Source organism: Thamnophis elegans, chromosome 12, assembly GCF_009769535.1.
Source record: "Thamnophis elegans isolate rThaEle1 chromosome 12, rThaEle1.pri, whole genome shotgun sequence".
Lineage (NCBI taxonomy): Eukaryota > Metazoa > Chordata > Lepidosauria > Squamata > Colubridae > Thamnophis > Thamnophis elegans.
Window position 1 is genome coordinate 60037870 of NC_045552.1, and position 22516 is coordinate 60060385.

Below are 22516 nucleotides of genomic sequence, written 5' to 3' on the forward strand. Positions count from 1 at the left end.
GAATTCCTCTTTTTAAAAGGCTGCAATTTTTTTTTAAAAAGAGCTCATTAATTAGATCAGGAGCTACAACAGGCTTCTCCATCTTGGCAGGATAAATCAGAAAGGCAATATTGCAATGGCCCTACTCATTGGGAATTGATGGGAGTCGGTGTCTTGATATATCTGAAAAAATGTGACACATATTTAGTAGCTTAAAAAGTTCACAGGCTTGGATAAAAGTCGGTGCTGTATTTCCAACAGCAGCAATGTTCACGGATTTTCGGCAGCCAATCACCTGCGTTTATTGGATGGCTGGATTAATAAAGTTGCTGTTGATAAGTCTTTAAGGTTGCACATAAAAACAACATCCGGGAGCTTCAGAAAACTCTCCTGGGTTCCTGGATGCAGAAATGGTTTTCTGGAACTATAAAGCTAAAAGGAAATCTAGCCTTTTATTCAGTGAGGGAGCTTTAAAAAAAGCATCCTAACATTTCTCTGTCATCTCAACTCCTCCAATCACAGCGCTTAATAAGAGCAGAGACACAGTTTGGTCTCGTGATTAAGGCACCAGGCTAGAAAGTGGGAGACGGTGAGTTCCAGTCCTGCCTTAGGCATGAAAGCAGCTGCCTCACTTTGGCCCAACCACTAAGAGACAAGCGAGTTTTTCTCCCACTTTGGGCACGAAGGCTGGCTGGGCCAGCCTCTCTCTCTTAGCCCAGCCTACCTCACAGGGCTGTTGCTTGGGATGCCTACGTTCACCACCACCACCTCCCTCCCCCCCCTCCCTCTCTCTCACACACAGACTGGATACCAGCACAATCTGTTAGTGTCATCACCACTTTTGAGCAAAAATGAACGTAAACTCCCTCTCCTCCTGGTGGTGCCACTGAATCCCCAGCAGGGGGCAGCCGACACCAGCCAATTGTTTGTGCCAAAGGGAAAACCAAAGGGACGTTTGCTCCAGAGAAAGAATCGGTGATTGTAATCTGTGAGAGATGTAGGAAACTTACTCTCTGGAGTAACACGTTCCTCCGGAGCCGGTTCGTCAGCTCCCTGCACGGAAGCGTACCCCGACGAGGCGGTCTCGCTATGATTATCTTCTTCGTTAACCGTAGGGACGTTCGAGGCTTCGCTGGGTGTCGTGGGGGCTGGAGTAGCTTCTCCTCGCTCTTCTACGTCCACCTGCGTCAAGTAGAATTTTGCGGGAAGAAACTTGTTAGCAAAAAAAAGTTACTTCCGCAAAGCTAAAAGTAGCCTTCTTGCCATCTACCGCGTTTCCCCGAAAATAGGCTACATAAACAGAGGTACAGAATCAAGATCAAGTGAAGTGTTGATACCACTTTATAATGCTTTTGGAAAGGCCACACTTGGAATCCTGCATTCAGTTTTGGTCGCCATGATGTAGAACAGATGTGGAGACTCCAGAAAGAGTACAGAGAAGAGCAACCAAGAGGATTAGGGGACTGGAGGCTAAAAGGTATGAGGAACGGTTGCAGGAACTGGGGATGTCTAGTTGAATGAAAAGAAGGACCAGGGGAGACATGATAGCATCTTCCAATATCTCAAAGAAGAGGGAGTCAAACTATTCTCCAAGGCACCCGAGGGCAGGACAAGAAGCAATGGGTGGAAACTAATCAAGCAGAGAAGCAACTCAGAACTGAGAAGAAATTTCCTGACAGTGAGAACAATTAATTAGTGGAGCAACTTCCCTCCAGAAGTTGTAAATGCCCCAACACTGGAAGTCTTTAAGAAGATGCTGGATAACCATTTGTCTGAAGTGGTGGAGGGTTTCCTGCCTAGGCAGGGGGTTGGACTAGAAGACCTCCAAGGTCCCTTCCAACTCTGCTATTCTAGTCTAATACAACCCGAAAGTAAGTCCTAACTTGATTTTTACACATGCGACCAATGAGATCCCCAAAATAAGACCCCGCCCACTCCAGGGTGCACAGGTAAAAACGAAGCTAGGGTGGGGAATGGTGTTTGTGTGTGTGTGTGTGTGTGTGTGTGTTGCAGCCAGGCCTCATACACCCCGACCCTGGCCCTGCTGGCCCATTTCTTCTGCAGCCAGGAAGGCTTTCCTGAAGGCCCCCAGAGCTGAGAGCAGAGCCCTTGGCCGGCTGCAGAAGTCCCTGAAGGCCTCTGGCCATGGAAAGGAGGCTGGGGGCTACGCATGCAAGTAAGGAGAGTCAGTGGACGACATCTCCCTCACTCCACCTCCAAATAAGACCTGGTGCCTTTTTTGGTGGAATATATATATATATATATATATATATATATATATATATATATACATACATACATACATACATACATACATACATACATACATACATACATACAACAGGGTCTTATTTTATATATAAATATATATATATATATATATATATATATATATATATATATATATATATATATATATATATACACACACACATACAACAGGGTCTTATTTTATGGAAAACATGGACGTTTAGTCTATTCTTCCCTGAAGGGATTTTAACTGCCTTTCAGGGAGGGTTAATGAACACAACATCTTAAGTGCTGTCAGGCCTGCAGCCATATTTGCTTGTGGATCTGTGGCCTGCCACACTTTCTATTACTGTACTACACCTTTTCTGTTGTGGGAAAATGGGAGGGGGGATTGTAAGGAGTCAGATGCTATGTAGCCATAACAAAATCCTTTCCAGAAATCCAAGGTCATCCTTTGTCTCTGCTCCTCTGCACCTGACCGGAGCTGGGTGGAAGCTGCCAGCGTGGCAGTGGGAGATTGGACCATGGGGTGGACTTGTGGGTGTTGGGGGCGAGATCTTGAACTTTCAACTGGGTGGGGAAAACTGGGAAGCTTCCAGATTCGGGTTTCCCCAGATGTGCCAACATGGCTCTCTTCATCAATTGGAACTTTGAGGAATCCTTTGCCTTGGACTCTGATTTAATTTCAGATGCTATTTGGAACCCTGACACGTGCAAGCTTATTTTGCATGGAAAGCAACCTTAGAAACACGTATGGAGGACTTACATGGAAACTGCTTGTAAATGGGCGAAAATGTCTTTCCAAGAGGATAAGGGCACTGCAGTTGCTTTCTAGAGCAAATCCAGTAATAGGAAACAAAAAAAGAAAAAAGAAAAAAAAAGCAGGTAATGAGTAACTTAACTACAGCTCGCAGGTTTACCTCAATTCCCAAAGCCTTGAGTATGTCACATTTACACATGGGGCAGGTCCTATGCTCCAGCAGCCAGGGATCAATACAGCTCTTGTGAAACAGATGGCTGGAAAAGAGAAAGAATTTATATACAGCATGACTCCACAGATCTGAGCAACATTTTTTTGCTAATTTTATAAAATATATAGTTGACTTTTGGTTCACACATTATGTTTTTCTTAGTCATGGTCTGCTAATCAACCACCACTAGGTTTGCTCACATATCATACAGGAATATACCACACCAAAATCCTGGTGTACTTTGATTTTGTCTTCTTGTCTTTTAAATCCAATGACAGTTTAAAAGGGCACAGAACCTTATCATCATTCAACAGCTAAAATAGGGAGTCTTGATAGGCATATAAAATATAGTCACATACGTCTGCTTGTAGGAATATTGTTATGCAAATGATTTTCTTATTTTAGGACCCTGACAAAATGTGAAGATCTCAAATTTAAGTCTGCAGTTATTTAAAATAATAGTCCTATCTATAATCTATCATCTATCTATCTATCTATCTATCTATCTATCTATCTATCTATCTATCTATCTATCTATCTATCTATCTATCTATCTATCATCTATCTATCTATCATCTATCTATCTATCATCTCTCTCTCTCTGCCTATCTATACATCCATATCTATCCATTTCCATCTGTCATCTATTTATATATGCTCTGTCTGTCTCTGTCTCGCTCTCTCTCTCTATATATATATATATGTGTGTGTGTGTGTGTGTGTGTATAATCTATATTTATAATCTATATCTCTATATGTCTATGTCCATGTATGTACGTACGTGTGTATTTATGTATGTACGGTAATCCAAAGCTAAATGGAACGATAGCATTCTAGACCAGAGATTTCCAACCTTGACAACTTTTAAGACTGGTGAACTTCAAACCCCAGAATTCCCCTTGCTGGCAGGGGGAATTCTGGGAGTTGAAGTCCACCAGTCTTAAACCTGCCAAGGTTGGACACCCCTGATCTAGAATGTTCAATTACACCTGAACTCAACTGAGAAGTGTTGTTTGAGCCAATTATTGATGGTGAGAGACAAAACAGCTGAGCCAGTGAAAACAGCTCCCTAGGAGCAGACAGGAAGAGAGAAGGAGAAGTTTAACGATTGGGAAGGGGAAAAAAAAGAATTAACTTACTTGCAGGTTAAAATTCGAACAACATCATTTGGTTTGTATGCTTCAATGCACACCGCGCAGCTGTCTGCATCAGGGCCGGTTTCCTTTAAAGAAGAAAAGAGCAAGAAAACATTTACTTCGTCTGCTGCCTGCATCCTGCGGATCGGGGGACCCTGCTTGTTTGTGTGGCCTGGTTTCTGGTGCCCCGTGGCCCGGTCCACGGCGCAGGAGTTGTGGAGCCCTGATCCAGAGGCAAAGTGTTAGAGCAGGGGTGATTTCATGGAGGGCCACATCAGGGTGGTTTTTGACCGTGGGGGGATGGGGTGGGTCGAGCACCCTGCCAACAAAAATGGGCTCCCAAGCTCCGTTTGCGGCTGCGATGGCCTCCTGCGACCCTCCACCAGTGAAAACAGAGCTGGGGAGAACTTCCGGTTTTGCTGGCAGAGGCACCGCGGGCCGGTCCTTCGCTGTTTCCAGGGCGATCCCGTGGATTTAAGCACCCTGTGCAACATTATAGGACGTTTAAAAACAACAACAAATTAGGGATATAGTTATTTTCTGGAAGAGTAAGAAGATCAGGCTGGGCCGGTGCCTTTATTTTGGGATGGTGCAACCTGCACGGAAAGAGGATGACTCCATCTCCGTGTGTGTGTGTGTGTGTGTGTGTGTGTGTCGTACCTCGTCTCCCTGTTTCAACGTGCGTAGCTGTAGCTGCCCAATCGCTTTCCTGGCATCCGCTTTCAGCCGTCTCTGTAATGAACAAGCAGTGTGTCAGTGCAGAACTGGTTCCCCCGTCCAATGTTTAGATATGCTACACAATAAACAATGAAGGAGGGAGGGAGGGAGGGTGTTTCTCTAAAGAGAGATGGAGCAAAGCTACCTGGGAATCTTTCCCAGGGCCTAATTCTAAGTCAAGAGTCTTGCAGGTATCTGGTTTGAAGTGTTTACTGAGTTTATTCGGAGGGTTTTTGTAGCCAAACGGGAAACAATACAGTGGAAATTCCCACATGCCGACTGAACTGTTTCCAGGTGCCTGGTTAAGGTTAAAACAAGGTTTTGTGGTGAAAAAAAATGGCTCGCCTGATCTTGGTCCAGGCTCTCCAAAACTCCTTTATATAGAGTAACAGAGTTGGAAGGGACCTTGGAGGTCTTCCAGACCAACCCCCTGCTTAGGCAGGGAACCCTAAACCAGTGTTTCTCAACCTTGGGGACTTTAAGTCCTGTGGACTTCAACTCCCAGAATCCCCCAGCCAGCATAGCTGGCTGGGGAATTCTGGGAGTTGAAGTCCACAGGACTTAAAGTCCCCAAGGTTGAGAAACACTGCCCTAAACCACTTCAGACAAATGGCTATCCAGCCTCTTCTTAAAAACCTCCAGTAATGGAGCACCTACAGTTTCTCTTCTAAACCTCTTTTTATTTTTCTTTATCCATATCTGGATCACGATGAGACTGCAGAGTAAAATTTACATCTCCCAGGCAGCAGGAAGCCAAGAAGCAAACTTTCCCTTTTCTAATTTCCCTTTCTTCCTGCTTCCTGGTAGACTTGGCCCCTAAATCACAGAGTGCAACTGTTGACCCCGGAAAGAACAAGAAAAATAAATTGCCAGGAGGATTGCAAAGCCAAGACATTTTACAACAACAGAGTTGGAAGGGACCTTGGAGGTCTTCTAGTCCAACCCCCCTGCTTAGGCAGGGAACCCTAAACCACTTCAGACAAATGGATATCCAACCCCTTCTTTAAAAGCTTCCAGTGTTGGAGCATTCACAACTTCTGGAGGCAGGCTTCCCCCTGATTAATTGTTTTCACTCTCAGGGAATTTCTCCTCAGTTCTAGGTTGCTTCTCTCCTTGATTAGTTTCCACCCATTGCTTCTTGTCCTGCCCTCAGGTGCCTTGGAGAATAGCCGACTGCCCCTTCTTCGGGTCAGCTCCTCAAATATTGGAAGACTGCTATCATGTCTCCCCTGGTCCTTCTTTTCATCAAACCAAATGAGAATATGAACTGCTCAGAATGGAGCTCGCTTCAGATGCCGTTCTGCAGATTTCTGCTACGTTTGAGCCAAATCATACACCAATTTTCAACTGGTCTCCGCCATTTCCCCCCCCCCACACACACATAGAATGAAAAGAATGCACATATATTGAACCTCATCTGGCTAGAAGTAGTTCCGTTTTTTCTTGCTGGCGTGACCAAGATGGTAGCAAAGCTGTATTCTCTGTTTTTAATCTTATTGATGAATGCCGACGGCTGTGGATACGGTTTGAAAAAAAAACCCTGCCAACTGCAGTGATCTCCGAGGCTCACAGCCACATCCAGTGGCAGGCATGAGATTAGGCCGGCATAGATATTTAATGATCTCGAAAGATTCCCATCCTTTTATGAGGCTGTAAATACAGATGAGCTAGCACACATTCATTTCGCACCGAGGCAACTCATTAAGCCTCGGCAAATTAATTTTAGTTTGGATAAGGGAAGCCAGCAAAAGGTTGTAATTATCCAGAACTTGAAGTGCCTTCCACAAAGGGAGCCTCCGAGATGCTAAGCCAGCTATGCACGGAAAGTCTGTAAAGGAGGACACACCGGTTTTGCTTCAAGGCGTTTGGAGGTGAGAAGTCTTGGCCAACTCTTAAAATTGCTGGAGCTATTTTTAAAAAAAACCATAAGAAGTATCCCAAGAATTTATTTACCGACCTTGGAAAACAGCTGTTCACCAAAAGCTGAAATGATCTAGATAAGAGTATATACTGGCTGGGACAAGACTATTTCCAAATAGAACCCAGGGTGGCCCATTAAAAAAGAATAAAAAAAAAAAAAAGAATTCAGACACAATAGAAATTCCACAAATTCTTCCGAAATCAAGAAATCTGTTCTATGGTTAAGTGATGTATCCGGATGTACGTTAATACCTTGGTGGCCTCCACTTCGCAGGGATGAATTTGCCCGAGGGGGTGGGCTTAAGCACCGATCATTTTTGACAGGACTTTATGAAGCATCACTATTCAAAACTCTGCCCGCAGCCTGAAGTTTGACCCTGACAGGGCTGAAAGTTGGCTCAGCCTGCCATCCTTCCGCGGTCAGTAAAATGAGGACCCAGACGGTTGGGGGAGGTCAATATGCTGACCTTATAAACCTCTCCGTGTGTGCTGGGGTGGCATGAGAGTCAAAATCAGGGGCTGGCAACCTTAAACACTCAAAGAGCCACAAAGGTCCTAACCGGAAGCCCCCCGTTCAATTCTAGAGCCGACCGGAAGAGTCCGGTTCCCCCACCATAGAGTCTCCTCCTAGTGCGGCCTCCTTTTCCCTCTACCTGTCCTGACCGAAAGCCCTGTCAATTGTGGAGCCAATTGGCAACAGGGAGCCGCAGCAGAGGGATGGAAGAGCCACATGCGGCTCCGGAGCCGTGGGTTGCCGACCCCTGGTCTAAATGCTATTGCTAAATCCCAAGGAAAGAAGGATGGCTTATAAGAGAAAGGAACCAATCACTGGAAAAAAACGAACAGGTGGTACAGAAGAAAGGGGGGCAAAGAACCTCACCTGTCTCCTGTTCTGGGCCCTCGCGACCCGGAGCCTTCGAGCGGAATAAAATATGAAGTATCCGACGGTGGCGGCCGTGACAATGAAGAAGGACACCGAGACGAAGAAAATGGAGTAATTGTTCATCCAGGAGCCGTGCTTCTTCCCGACTTCGATGGCCATGGTGACTTGGAAGCCACTTCGAATCTTCTGGACGATTTCTATGCCTTTGGCGTAGCTGATCATGATGGCCACGGTGTTTCCCGTACCTGCAGGAGAGAAAGGTGGAGAGTTGCTCGACGGGTTGTCATGGCAAACAGGGCTGCTGAGGCCTGAGGAGTCGGCCTGCTGTTTGTGGGGTCCTTGGTGCTTTTCTTGCGGATGTTTCATGGCCCCACTAGGCGAGATCCTCTGTGCTAGAACCCCACTCTCCTCTAGCACTGGTGACGTTACCCAGTTGGGTAACAAAATGTCTGCAAGAAAACCACCAACCGCTCAAAGAGCAGCAAGGACCCCACAGCCCCCTCCTCCTCCTCCTCCATCGTTCCACAAACCCCCATTCCCTTCTAGCACTGATGTTACCTAGTTGGGTCACGAAATATCTGCAAGAAAACCACCAAGCACCCCACAGCTCAATCCTGAGATACAAATGTTCTCTTCTACAGACCACATGCTATTGATTGATTGATTGATTGATTGATTGATTGATTGGGTTTATATAACTGCATATAGCCAAGCCTATGGTTTTCCCAGTTGCAATGGACGGCTGTGAAGGTTGGACCATAAGGAAGGCTGGGCGCCAAAGAACGGAGGCCTTTGGACTCTGGTGCTGGAGAAGAAGACTCCTGCATTCAGTCCCTTGGACTGCAAGGCCATCCAACCGGTCAGTCCTGGAGGAGATCCACCCTGGCTGCTCTTTAGAAGGCCAGATCCTGAAGAGGAAACTCAAAGGCTTTGGCCACCTAAGGAGAAGGAAGGGCTCCCTGGAGAAGAGCCTCATGCTGGGAAAGATGGAGGGCAAAAGAAGAAGAAGGGGACGGCAGAGAATGAGATGGCTGGATGGAGTCACTGAAGCAGTCAATGGGCTCCAGGGGATGGGAGAGGACAGGAAGGCCTGGAGGAACTTTGTCCATGGGATCACGATGGGTTAGACACGACTTCGCAACTAACAACAACAAAACTGTTTATCTCCCAAACATTGACTTTTCCCACTCAACAGACCCAATTAACAGCCCTTTACAGAGTCTGCTTGCAGGAGGAAGTGCGGAAGGAAGTCCATCTTCGTAGGTGTGGCCCTCAATGTCCCTGGCACAACACTCCAATGTGGACATTCAGGCTGGCCAACGACAACCCTTCCAGGACGGGAGAGTCAAGAGGAAACACAGTGGTGCTTTCATCATTGGAATGCCGCTTACATTGGCACTTCAAAGTTTAGCAATTATTCTGGTTTTGTTATTCTGGTTTGGTGCTTTTCCGTTGCGGTTGTTATTGTTGTTTGTAATTTTGCTTCCCCAAAACTCTCCAGACTCAGAGTGGAAAATTTAAGTTAATTGGACGTAAAAGAAACACCGCCAACCACAGCCTGAACTTCTCACTTCCTGTCCAACCCAAGGTGTCCTTTGCACCTGGCTGGCCAACAGGGACAATCTAAGAGAAACATCAGGGTGTGGGGCTGTGTGAGGTGCAACTCCTGCCTGTCGGCCCATCCTGCCTGCGCTGCATTTTGGCACAAGACGCAACTTGCACGATCTCTCTGCTTGGTTCCCAGTCTGTGGACGGGAAGGTGGAGTCCAGAAAGACGATTTACAAGTTTGCCAGAATTAGAATTTCTAATTACAACACCAAGGATCTGCGGGTTGCATTCTTCACCCACCAGGATAAACCATATTCAGCAGTTGAAATGAAGGCCTGCAACTCCTTCCATATTCCAGGGAGATTTGGATTTTCCAAGGCAATCTTGTCGGCTAAAAGAATCAGAAGAGAGTTGGAAAGGGACCTTGGAGGTCTTCCAGTCCAACCCCTTGCTCAGGCAGGAAACCTTATATCCATAATGGCCAGCCTGTGGCATGCGTGTCACAGGTGGCAGCCGGAGGCCTCTCTGAGGCACGCGAGCCGTCGTCCAGCTCAGTGCAAGCGTGTGCCTCCTGCCAGCCAGCTGATTTCCACGCATGCAGGAGATGCGCATGCATACAGGGATGGGGTGGGGGGTCATGTGCGCATGTGTGTGAGGGGGGAGCATGGGGGTGCAGTGCCGCCCTGAGCCTTGTTTTTGGTCCCAGGAGGCTCCAGGGAGACCTGCTAGGCCCAAAACAGGGGCTCACTCCGTTACGCAGCGCTAGGGATTCGAACCGCCGAACTGCCAACCTTTCTGATTGACAAGCTCAGCGTCTTAGCCCCTGAGCCACCACGTCCCGAGATATAATTTGTATACCCACCACCAATTTTGCAATCTCGCTACCTTTAAATTAATGCAATATCTTCCTGGGAACATTGAATCACAAGTGTGCCAGTTGTGCTGTGGCACAGATTATCCGCACTGGTGCCAGGCTTAAAATAGTTTCCATCCGGCCTCATCTAGATAAGGGGCAGCCAATTAATTTCGCACTACCTGAAAGGGTTTCGTCTCAAATGGGCAGGGATCCTTCAGCCGATTCTGGCTTCTCCTTTATATTCCGTATGGGGTGAAAAGCCAGTGAGGCCACAGACAGACGCTTTTAGAAATATGACGGGCTCCCTTCTCTGCTTCCTTTTCCCCCCATTAACATTTTTATGGCATTATAAAGTAATGTAAAATACAAAATGCAAAGTAAATGGGGAAGCCGTGAGGAGGAAAGGGGGAAGGAGAGGCAAGGAAAGGTAATGGGGGGGGGGGGAGAAGCACTGACTTCCAACTCTCTCTGATGGAGTAAAATGAGGCATTAACATCCAATGACAATTTTTGCTTTTCAGAATAATATGAACAAGCTATTTCTATATGAGCTTGACTGTTTTCTTGCAGACGTTTCATCACCACGCTAGGTAACATCATCAGTGCTACAAGATAGTGGGGTTTGGTGAATGGAAGAGGAGGAGAATGGGGGGAGGAGGAGGAGGAGGAAGATGACTGTGGGGTCCTTGGTGCTGTCTGAGCTTGGCTCTTTTCTTGCAGACGTTTCATTACCAAGCTAGGTAACATCCTCAGTGCTATCATTTGCCTCCCTTCAACCACTCCTCAAAATTATAAAGAAGAAGCTCTGATCTACGTATTTCAATGGGAATAAATTCTTTCGGCAGTATTCTAAAAAGATGCTCGCAACCAATATCAACGTATCCCTCTCCGGCAGAGTCAGCAGCTATCTCTCTCTCGTTAAAGGAACGGGATTGTTTTCCAAAACCAAACAACGGGAGCCGAAGCATCCTCACAACAGCCCCATGACCCTGGAAACGATGCGGCTGCTCCACACTGAAACCAAAGCATTGTATTTCCGCGGCAACTGGATGGGTTGCTTGGTTCAAAGGAAGGATTGTGTTCATTATTCCCATTATACCCACTAGGCTTCTTCATAACTAATTAAAATGACAGGATGCTGCCAATAGATCCCTCCTACGTGGAGAGAAAGAGCAGAGATTCGGTCTAATCACTGCTTTATATTTCACTTTCCCCCCCCAACTGCCAAACTTAGTAGATCCCAGGCATAGGATAGGATGGGATATTGGAATGAAGAATAGAATGGAATGGAAGATAGAAAGAACAGAATAGAATAGTAGAATATAGAATAGCACAGAATATAGAATATAGAATGGAGTCTAGAATAGCACAGAATATAGGATAGAATAATAACTTTATTGCCACTTTGAATGTAGACTAATCAGCAAACATTGAAGTGAAATCTCATTGCAAGCAGCTCTCAAAGGGTCACCGCCTCCAATGTACACTACATAATATAACAGAATAAATAAATAAATACAGATAAATGCAGACTCTAGTTCAAATACAAGCATCATCACAGAAAAAAGGAGGACAGGTTCAACTTGCTGACCCCCAAAATGTGTCGGATTTCACAGACAGGTTTCCCTGTGTGAGGTTCCAAGGCCCCTCCGTGGAGGAGTTTATTGGCTAATATTCGAAAGGAAAACTTCTTTGAAAATAGTGACAACTTCTTCCCGAATTTATGGCAGGAAGCTGGGAAAGGTTGAGGGAAAGAGGAACTTGGATCCGTCAAAAGCAGCCGAGGAGAGGATTCTCCAAGGGCCGCCATAGCTGGCTGGGGAATTCTGGGAAGCCCAAAAGTCTTTAAAGTTGCCACAGGTGGAGAAACCTGGCCTAGAAGGCACCTCAAGGCTGCTTCTTAGGAAACGGCCAATTCACCCACAAGAGCCCCGTCCCATCTGGACGGTGGCAGCTTCCTTATTGAGCAGATCTTTAACCCTCTTGGGGAAGAACCTTGGGGGCCTCCGGGGCCCTCGGGAGATGGGAGAAATCACGCGATTCAGAATGATCCCTCTCCCACCTTTGCTCTCTGCCTTATCACTTGTGCCACTGCAGTGCAACAGATCCAAAGTCCAGTGAAGTACCTGGAACCACACCCCAGGAAGTGTGCAAGTGCAAAAAGAAGGCGGCAGGGGATCGTGACGCTGAAGACCACACGCCAGGGAGCCTTAACCTTTTCGCTGCCGAGGGCTGAAACAGGAGTGCCGGAACTCAGAAGAGCATTTCCGGTGCACATGTGCACGATGGAACCCAATAAAGCAGCTGGCCATGGCACACGTGCCCACAGAGATGGCTCTGCGTGCCAACTCTGACACGCGTGCAATAGGTTCGCCCTCCCGGCCGTAGGGGGCTTAAGCAGCTCATGTTTCTCTTATGAGCCGAAGCAAAGGAAGACTCCGTAGCCTTCGATCCCAGAAGAGGCTCCTGGGAGTCTTCACAGCCACTTTCCCTTCAGTAGATTACATGGTGTGTGTTATATGTGTATTTGTTTCATATTTCACTACCTTTAGCATAAGAGAGTTGGAAGGGGCCACGGAGGTCTTCTAGTCCAACCTCTTGCCCAATCAGGACCCTTGTATCACTTCAGACAAATGGCTGTCCAGTCTCTTCTTAAAGACTTCCAGTGTTGGGAGCTCCCACAACTTCTGGTGGCAAGTCGTTCCACTGATTAATTGTTCTCACTGTCAGTCAATTCCTCCTTAGTTCTAGGTAGCTTCTCTCCTTGATGAGTTTCCACCCATTGCTTCTTGTCCTGCCTTCAGGGGATTTGGAGAATAGCTTGACTCCCTCTTCTTAGTGGCCGCCCCTCAAACACTGGAAGACTACTGTCATGTCAGCCCTAGTCCTTCTCTTCTGAACCTTTACAGAAAAACAGAGTTGGAAGGGACCCTGGAGGTCTTCTAGCCCAACCACCTGCTCAAGCTAGAGACCCTGCACCATTTCAGACAAGGGGTTGTCCAATCTCTTCTTGGAAGCCTCCAGTGTTGGAGCACCCACAACTTCAAGATGCAAGCTGTTCCCCTGATTAGTTGCTCTCACTGTTTCTGTTTCTAGGAAGGTTCTCTCCTTGATTAGTTTCCACCCATCGCTTCGTTTTCTGCCTTCAGACGTTTTGGACTGAATCTCACTTTCATTATTTTTATAAATAACGTGCCTAACGCTCCCTCCTTTTCCCATTTCCCCCACAACCACCATTCCGTGGGCTGGGAGAGAGTGGCTGACTCAAAGCCACCCATCTGGCTTTCGTGCCTAAGGCAGGATTAGGATTTCCAGGCTCCTGATTTCTAGCCTTGCTGCCTTAATCGAACCAGACCAAACTTTAAAAGGAAATAACTTTGGAGGTTACTCCCCAATTGCCAAGAAACGTTTTGTTTTACACCTTAAGACAGTGTTTCTCAACCTTGGCGACTTTAAGTCCTGTGGACTTCAACTCCCAGAATTCCCCAGCCAGCACAGCTTCCCAGAATTCCCCCTTCCCAGCACAGCAGGGAATTCTGGGAGTTGAAGTCCACAGGACTTAAAGTCGCCAAGGTTGAGAAACACTGCCTTAAAGATATACAGAGGGTCTTTTATATAAAATGGGAGTTTCACAGCACTTCCTTGACACACTTAAAATTTATTTATGATGTAAAAAGCTATCTATTACGGCTGTTGACTAAGAGGAAGCTGGGAATAACAGCCTGGTACAACTCATGATGGCAAAAACTGCATTGTCAGAACGCTGTCCGGATTACTCAGTGATTACTGCAGTGATTCACTTAACAAGTGTGGCAAGAAAAATAGTAAAATGGAGCACGAGCCATTTAACAACTGTCTTGCTTAGCAACGTAAATTTTGGGCTCAATTGTGGACAATCACCTCCTTAATCAAAAGGTGACTCAGAGGCTAAGATGCTAAGCTTGTCGATCAGAAAGGCCGGCAGTTTGAATCCCTAACGCCGCGTAACGGAGTGAGCTCCCGTGACTTGTCCCAGCTTCTGCCAAGCTAGCAGTTCGAAAGCAGGTAAAAAAATGCAAGTAGAAAAATAGGAACCACCTTTGGTGGGAAGGGAACAGCGTTCCGTGCGCCTTCGGTGTTGAGTCATGCCAGCCACATGACCACGGAGACGTCTTCGGACATCAGCGCTGGCTCTTTGGCTTTGAAACGGAGATGAGCACACACACCCCTAGAGTCAGGAACGACTAGCACATACATGTGAGGGGAACCTTTACCTTTACTTCCTTAACCAAGGAGAGTAGAAATTAAGATAGTAGAAACTTATATTCAAATACATTTCAGAGTAGAAAACAGTCAGTGGAAACCTCAAATTATATCACCAGAATGTGGCATTGCATTTCTCTTAGTTTAAGTACTGATTTTCTAACTCTGCAGGTTAATTCTGGGTTTGGAGTGTCTAAAAAAAAAAGGACCCAGTTATTCACAATGTATGAGAATATTAGCTGTGTTCCTATTTGGCCAGTTTGAAAAGCCTGATTTCGCAGAGCAATTGAAAGAGAAGCAAGACTGTGAAGCTGAATAATGGAAGTGTAATGGAAGTTCTCCCTTTATTTGGACAGGCCCTGTTGGGTTTCTGTTGACCCGAGCAGAATGACTTCATCTAGCAGAGGAACCAGTTTCAACCTTCATGAGAACATCCTGAGGCTAATTTTTATGAGCGCTCGTCCTTGCAACTTCAGCTCAACCAACAAGAAAGTCTCAGAAGGCGAAATCCAGCCAGGATCATCTCCGTCTCCTGACGCTTATGGGAGCACCGTGACTTCTCATAATTAATTAGGCATTTGATTTGCATCTGGCCCAGGTATTCACAGAGAACAAACGTTTATGATTTGAAAGCTTTATGTACTAGGTTTATTCCAGGGTGGATAAAAATAGATGGTTTTTTAAAATAAAAAAATCAGATTCTTTGGATTTTTATCAAATTTATTCGATAAATTTTTCGGTGTGTCAACAGTGGGTCAGAGGAGGAGCCACTGCGGGACAGAGATGACAGCTGTGCTTTAAAAATTATGATTTAAGTCGAGGTGATTTAAATCAAGCCTTTTTACCAGTGATTTAAATCATGATGAAACACCTACAACTTCTGAAGGCAAAGGCTTTTACAAGATCCTGCAATAACTACTCGTTTTTTTATAAAGAATTTTTTTTAATTTTTGAATAAACACAAACCGACAAAACACACATACACACACACACACACACACACAAACCCCCCACAAAACCATCTTCCATTACAAATTGTAGAAAGTGTGTCAATTGGTTATAATAATATATATGTATATATATAATTAATTACTATCATCATGCCTCAACCTTCATTTGACTATAATTGTTTTTACATCCTTTTATATAAAATATTCCAGATTTAAAGCAAAACCACATAATGGCATTCCATTAGCTCTTCCCAATATCATCCAGTAACATTACATCTTTATAACATGTTCTAAATAAAAATTGGTTATATTTAATAACAGAGTTTCTAAAGCTACTCTTAATATCTAAAGGTAGGGATTGTGTTTACTTTGTTTAATTAATTTCTATTGCTGCCTATCTTCAACCAGTGACTGGGTGGCGTACATCATAAAAACATAAAATAATAAAGCAATTAAAACAATACAGAAGAAATAGATATGGTTGCCAGGTAAAAACCTTCTATTTTATTCCCAAGGATGGCAACGATTAAATAACATTCAGGGGGAAAAAACAGCTGAGTCTACATTTATGGGTAAACAAACTCGGCTGGTTCTCCAGAGCTGATCCTTCCTCCATGTCCCATTCTGGGCCACACAGTCACAATCTGGTTTATTTTGGCAGAAATTTTGCAAAGGCATATTTTAAAACGCTCTACAACCACTCTTTCTGCTTGACACAAGAAAGGAATATCAACACAACCGCATCTCAACGATTTTAGGCTGTGTAAGCAATCCAAACATTTCAGTTAGTTCATGAGTTCCCACTGAAATCAGTGAAGCTGATGAAGTTTTGATTAAATTGTACCACTAATTCTAACCAAGGCCAATTTTCTTAATGTGTAGTATGTTCAGTAGGAAACACATCAAAATTCACTTGCAAAGTTTGGAATTCATCAGTAGAACAGAAACCTAGGAATTTATGTCTCTTTGGCTACCTGGGCCAGTATCTTTAGCCACTTTTTTCCTGATAAAATAAACGTAATTTCGGTCTGGAGTCCACTAATTTTGGCTCTCCTATTGGCATCATTTGGCACTTTTATCCCCATTCCTCCAAACACATGAAAAAGGGGCTGGGCACTATTTCATCTGAAGCTTTTAAATTGATTTTTTGATATTATAGACATGTTCTTCCTTTTTTAAAGTTGTTTCAAACTAGGTAAAGGTTCCCCTCGCACATATGTGCTAGTTGTTCTCGACTCTAGGGGGCGGTGCTCATCTCTGTTTCAAAGCCAAAGAGCCAGCGCTGTCCGAAGACGTCTCCGTGGTCATGTGGCTGGCATGACTCAATGCTGAAGGTGCACGGAACTCTGTTCTCTTCCCACCAAAGGTGGTTCCTATTTCTCTACTTGCAATTTTTACATGCTTTCGAATTGCTAGGTTGGCAGAAGCTGGGACAAGTCACGGGAGCTCACTCTGTTATGTGGCGCTAGGGATTCGAACCACCAAAAGGCCAACCTTTCTGACCGACAAGCTCCGCGTCTTAGCCGCTGAGCCACCGCGTCCCTCTAACTTGACCTAGTAAGCAGCAAAACATTGAAAATACTTTACAAGAACTGAAAAATTATTCCCAAGCTGGCTAAAATTTAAATGGGGGGTATTTCTTATTTTCAACACAATAAATCTACGTCAAAAGCTTCACCTTTTATTGGCTGCCTTGAAAGCACATCGACAGGAGATCTGTGGAAAGATGATCACTTCTTTTGCTGATAAAATTTCAGCATGTTTCAACTGACAGTTGTGATGGCATATCTGAAATAGTTTGAATTCAGGTCCGTGTTCAAGAATTCCTTTCTCACACAGGCAGCCCTTGACTTAGCAACCGAGCACAACGTCACAATGGTGGAAAAAACCCAACAACGTATGCCAGTCCTCGCACTTATGACATCCCTGTGGTCTTATGACCAAAATTCGGGCACTTTGGCAACCGGCAGGCATTTACAATGCTTGCAGCTTGCCATGTGATTGCCATTGTGACTCTCCCTGGGGGCTTTTGACAAGGAAAGTCAAATGGAAGGAAGTTGGATTCGCTGAAAGCCTCACCAAAAAAGAAAAGGTCATAAAATCAGACGCACCTCACTTAGCGACTGGTCCCAATTGTGGTTGCAACTTGAGGACCACCTCTATGGATGCATTTTACATGTCACAGGCCAGGCTTCCCCCAAGGTGAAGGTTCTCCAGAGTTCTAGGCCAGAGGCAGGGGACGCTGGAGGACTTTTAATGACTTGTGGACTTCAACTCCCAGAATTCCCGAGCAAGGGTCAAAGGGCCGGCGTTGGCCACCTCTGTTCCAGTCTCATAAGGAAAACTTTTGCAGACTCTCACTGATATGTATAAGGAGGTCATAAAAATACTGGCGGTTTTATTTCCAGTTCCTTTTCTAATGACCCCCTTTCATTTTGGGAAACGCAGCTACAGCAGTGATTCCCACAACTCCTAACCAGCTCCTCCATCCTCTCCTCTCCGCCAGTTCTCGCTCAAGGACGGCTGAACTATTAAGGCTCATTTTTTAAATGATGTACCGCTGAAAGTTCTAAGTAAGAGTCATAAAAATTGACAACACCCAGCAGAGCCACGGACAAAAGAAATGGAAGGGTGTGCCTGCCAGAGATCTCAGGACAAAGAGCAAGAAATGCAGGAAACTAAGCAAAAATTGTTAGAACTGCAACTTTCCAACAAGAGCAAACTGGTCGGAATGAAGGTAGAATTCGGACTGAAGGTGTCATATGAGTCAAATCCCCTCTGTCCACACCAGCGTTTTTCCCCTGTCCTCTCAAGCCTTCGAACTGGATCCCATGGAATTTAGCAGGCTGGGAACAGAACAGACACACAAGGTTACATCACTGACTCCCACAGGACCAGACTAACTGGGCCTCTTTGCTCTCATCAGTGCCCTGCGTCAATCTGGGATGCACACAGGATACACCCAGCACGCGGCAGCTGGCAACCTGTGGAAAAAAGCTTCTCTTGGCCATAAAGGAGAATATTTGGAGCTCTGGGTTGAAACGAGGGGTGCTTGGTGCTCTATGGGCTCGGTTGTTTTCTTGCAGATGTTTCATTACCCAAACTAGGTAACATCATCAGTGCTAGTAAGTTTTTTTTTTGCTCCCGGTTTATTTCCTAGAGGCTTGCCCTGTCAGCGTTACTGGGGGCGGTGAGAGCAAAGCCCACTCCTTACCAGCACTGATGATGTTACCTAGCTTGGTTCACGAAATGTCTGCAAGGAAACAGCCCAGCTCAGGCAGCGTCAAGGGCCCCACAGTGAAAAATGTGCCAGAAAACCACCGAGATTAGAGAACACCAAGGGCCCCTCAAGCGCCTCCCTCAGTCATCATCGGCCACGCTTCCAATTAAAATCTGATAATTAGGTAAAGAGTACTTGATACATCTTGTACGTCTTTCTTCCTAACATCCCCAACTGCGTTCAGCCCTTCAGACCTGCGCACACACAACTGTGCAGGGCTGAGGTGACTTTTGAGACATAATTTACTTCCTCTCGGTGACATTTCCCTGTCACAGCAATGCTGCCGTGGCTAAAAGCCATGCTTACTAGAGCATAAAATTAACTTTCCTCGTGCTGCAGGGGGTGCTTGCTGCATGGCCCAAAGCTACCTGCTCTCCTCGCCAGTGACTTTCTTCGTTATTATTGAAGGACTCACTGTGGCAACCATGGAGGGAAACGTTAATTATTAGCCTCCCATAAAGCTGGGTTTCCTAATGTGCTGCCCTCGCTGCAAAACGTCCTGGCACCCTTTGTACGGGGGAGCAAAGGCACAACATATTTTGAACCACATATTGTGTTATGGACTGTGCGTGGACTGTGCAATTGTTAAATCCTAACAATTTAGGATTTAAAAAGGTTTTATTGCAAGCGGTGTCCTGAATTATGTGGCCAACACGCCGCATCCATCAGGCCCTGTGCATTTAATCTTCACCTTAACTGTTGTTAGATCCACGTCGTTAACTTGCAAAGCAAACAAAATGTTGTGGGTTTGCGTTTTCCCAAAGGAGGAAAGCTTCTACGCAAAGAGAGTTCTTTTGTTCAGCGTCCACAGAGAGGTGGACGGAGGGAAGGAAGAGCAAGCGTTCTTTCTCCCGAGGGGAAGCTCCTATTTCCCAAAGACAAGCATTACTTAATTACGCCTCGTGTTCTTAGACTTCTGAGCTTGGAAATTATCCATGCATTGCTTCCATTCACACCCACAGCAACAAAGTGAGCAGCAGGGCCCACCTGCAGTTTAAGCAGATGATTTTAAAAAACTGGAGATAATGCCACGGTGTCACTGACCTATTTTATCACGCCATTAAAAAAAGAGAGAGAGAGAGACCCACAAACTACATTAAAGTGGCCAGAATATTCTGAGTTATGCCACCAGCATCATAAAAAGCCCCTGTCATTTAATAACAAAGGATATCCTAGACAATTATCTGCATTGAGGGTCTTACAGATTTTTGACTACTCCCCAAACTCACCCTGCTTAATTTCAATAGCACTATAGCCCTTTGTGTTATTATTTCAATTCAAGTAGGCTTTTAAAACTCTCCAGATTCTGAGGTCTTAAAAAGTTTTGAAGTTTCGGGAGAACAGAAAAAGAAACTTTCCTAAGTAGCTGCTTCACTGGCTTCCAAGGTCATTAAACTGTTCAGAACATAAAGCGGCACCTTAAAAAAAAAGAAAAACTAGACTACCTGTCACATTAACTAATCAAATGTCCAGAGAGGGCAAGAGAAAAGGAGTCCCTGAGCTTCTCTCATAAACGGCCTGAAGGGACATTCTGGCAACCCCTGGGGACCTGTTGGAAGGTGACTTTACTATTAATGACCTGGGAACCTCTCAGCCTACATATTACGGTTGGGTCATTTGTCTAAACGGGTCGGGGCAGAGTCACGGGATAAACAAGCGCATTTAGAGGAGACGGTGTTGCTCAGAAAGGGCACGTAAATAGTTTGAAGAGAGACGGGGATTATGTTGAAAACTTGTAATCAGGATCCGTCACCAGCTGGGCCTCCGGGCTACCTGCAGTAGCTTCTGCTTTGCCAGGACTTGGCGGGGTCTTCGAAAGGTGCTGGATTCCTCTAAGTCCAAATGCTCATGGACCAGGAAGGTGCCCTGGGGGAGCTCAACCAATCTCATTGTACATATGTTGTGCGCTGACAATAAAGAAGTATTATTATTATTATTATGGCTGCCTGGGATCCAACCATCCCTTTGCCCAGTGGTGGGATTCAAATAATTTAACAACCAGTTCTCTGCCCTAAAGATTCCAACGACCAGTTCTCCAAACTGCTCAGGAAGTTAACCACCATTTCTCCCAAAGTGGCGCCAACTGGCTGAATCCCACCACTGCCTTCGGCCCTTCTCTGTTCCAGCAGATGTGGAATGTGAATTATGATGTCATCCAATGGGGAGATCCAGGGCAGGAAAGCCCCAAACCTCCCTCCCCTCTTTCCTCCCTCAACCATCATTTCTCCTTTGGCAAGCCTTGGAAATCTGGGGTGGGGTGGGGGGTGAAGGGGCTCAGGAGCTCACCCGGAAGGACTTGGGCAAAAATACGAGACCACAGTAACAGAGAATCTTATCTTGTGGACGATAGTGGCGAATTCATGGTTAAATCAGGGCTTGATTCTTTTTTATAGCACTTTTGTTTAAGGTTGTTTTGTTAGAGAGAAAAAGATATTGGAGAAGGGGAAGAAGGTAGAAGTTAGGGAAGGAGAAGAGAAGAAAGAAGGGAAGGAAGGGAGGAGGGGATGGAAAGAGAACTCCTCACAGTGGGGGAATGGAGAGTGAAAAGGGAAGAATTTACAGAAAGGGCAAAACTGTGATCTGTTTGGTCAGAGATCAAAAAAGACTGGAAACCCTGTGGACTCTTGAGGAAAGAACAAAGGAAGAAGAAGATGATGATGATTTATGGACCTGAAGATTAAAACAGAGACGGATGAGGGGGGGTTTGTAGTACTTGTATAAAATCTAAGAGGAAGGAAAGAGAGTAAGATGGTTGGGAAGGAAGTCGGATGTCACATATAAACTGTAACTTTAGGGGGGTTTTCTTTTTGCTTCTTCCCATTTCTTTCATTTTGCCTTTTATCTCATGGGAGGAAGAATGGCCTTTTAATAAATGTACGTTTAAAAAAAGACCAGAAGGAACCCAAGTCCCATCATGCTGGCCTTCCTGATGTCTCAATCTTCTGCCCTGACTTTCTCTAAAGCCCCCTTTGGATGCCCCCGAAGCCCCATGGGCCTCCCGGAGTCCCAAAGCCCATCATCCCCAGCAAGAAGGAGTCACAAGCAAGGATGAGCTGAGGGTCTTTGGGGAAAAGAAACCACCTGAATGGCTGGAGGGGAGGATTGCTCCAAACCCTCTAAACCCCACTGCCTCCCCCTCCTTTCTACAACCCTTGCGGTCCCTGGAGCCCCAAACCCCATCATCCCCAGTGAAAAAAAGCTCCCGTCAGAGATGAGCAGGGCCAAGGGGGAGCGGAGAGGACAGCCTCTCAGGGCCAGGGAGGAAGGCAACCCATCTGGCTGTGCTGCAAGCTCCATCATCCCCAGCAGGAAAGCCCAACAATCTCGGATGAGCAGGGCCAAGGTGGAGGAGAGGAGCTTCGGGGAGAGGATCAACCGCCCCAAAAAACCCTGAAGCCCATCGTCCCCAGCAGAAAAGCCCCACGGTCTGGGATGAGCAAGGCAAAGGAGAAGCAGAGGGGCTTCAGGATCAGGGAGGGAGACCCTCCCCCAAAGCCCATCGTCCCCAGCAGGAAAGCACAGATGAGGAAGGCAAAGGGAGAGCTGAGGCTTTACCGGCTCCCAACACCCCCTCGGTACACCTGGAGCCCCATCATCCCCAGAAGGACAGGGACAGCGAGCGAGACAGGGCCACGGGGGGCTCGGAGACCTTCCCGGCTCCCCTCCCAACCCTCCCCCCAGGCCCATCCTCCCCAGCGGGGCCAAGGCGATGCCGAGGGCTTCGGGGAGAGGCTCCCCCAACCCCTCATCCCCAGCAGGAAAGGAGAGATACGGAGGAGCGAGG

At 46.0% G+C, this 22516-nt stretch overlaps 1 protein-coding gene across 2 annotated transcripts in view; it reads right to left on the reverse strand.

The window, feature by feature from the left end:
- Nucleotides 1-22516, reverse strand: part of RNF128 (ring finger protein 128) — a 38257-nt gene that overhangs the window by 2927 nt on the left and 12814 nt on the right. For both annotated transcript variants that reach the window (XM_032228690.1, XM_032228691.1), the window contains exons 2-6: nucleotides 7854-8101; nucleotides 4997-5068; nucleotides 4340-4422; nucleotides 3150-3246; nucleotides 990-1161 (exon numbers count right to left, since the gene is read on the reverse strand). In XM_032228690.1, coding sequence (XP_032084581.1) covers nucleotides 990-1161; nucleotides 3150-3246; nucleotides 4340-4422; nucleotides 4997-5068; nucleotides 7854-8101 — 672 coding nt within the window. The remainder of the gene's footprint in view (nucleotides 1-989; nucleotides 1162-3149; nucleotides 3247-4339; nucleotides 4423-4996; nucleotides 5069-7853; nucleotides 8102-22516) is intronic.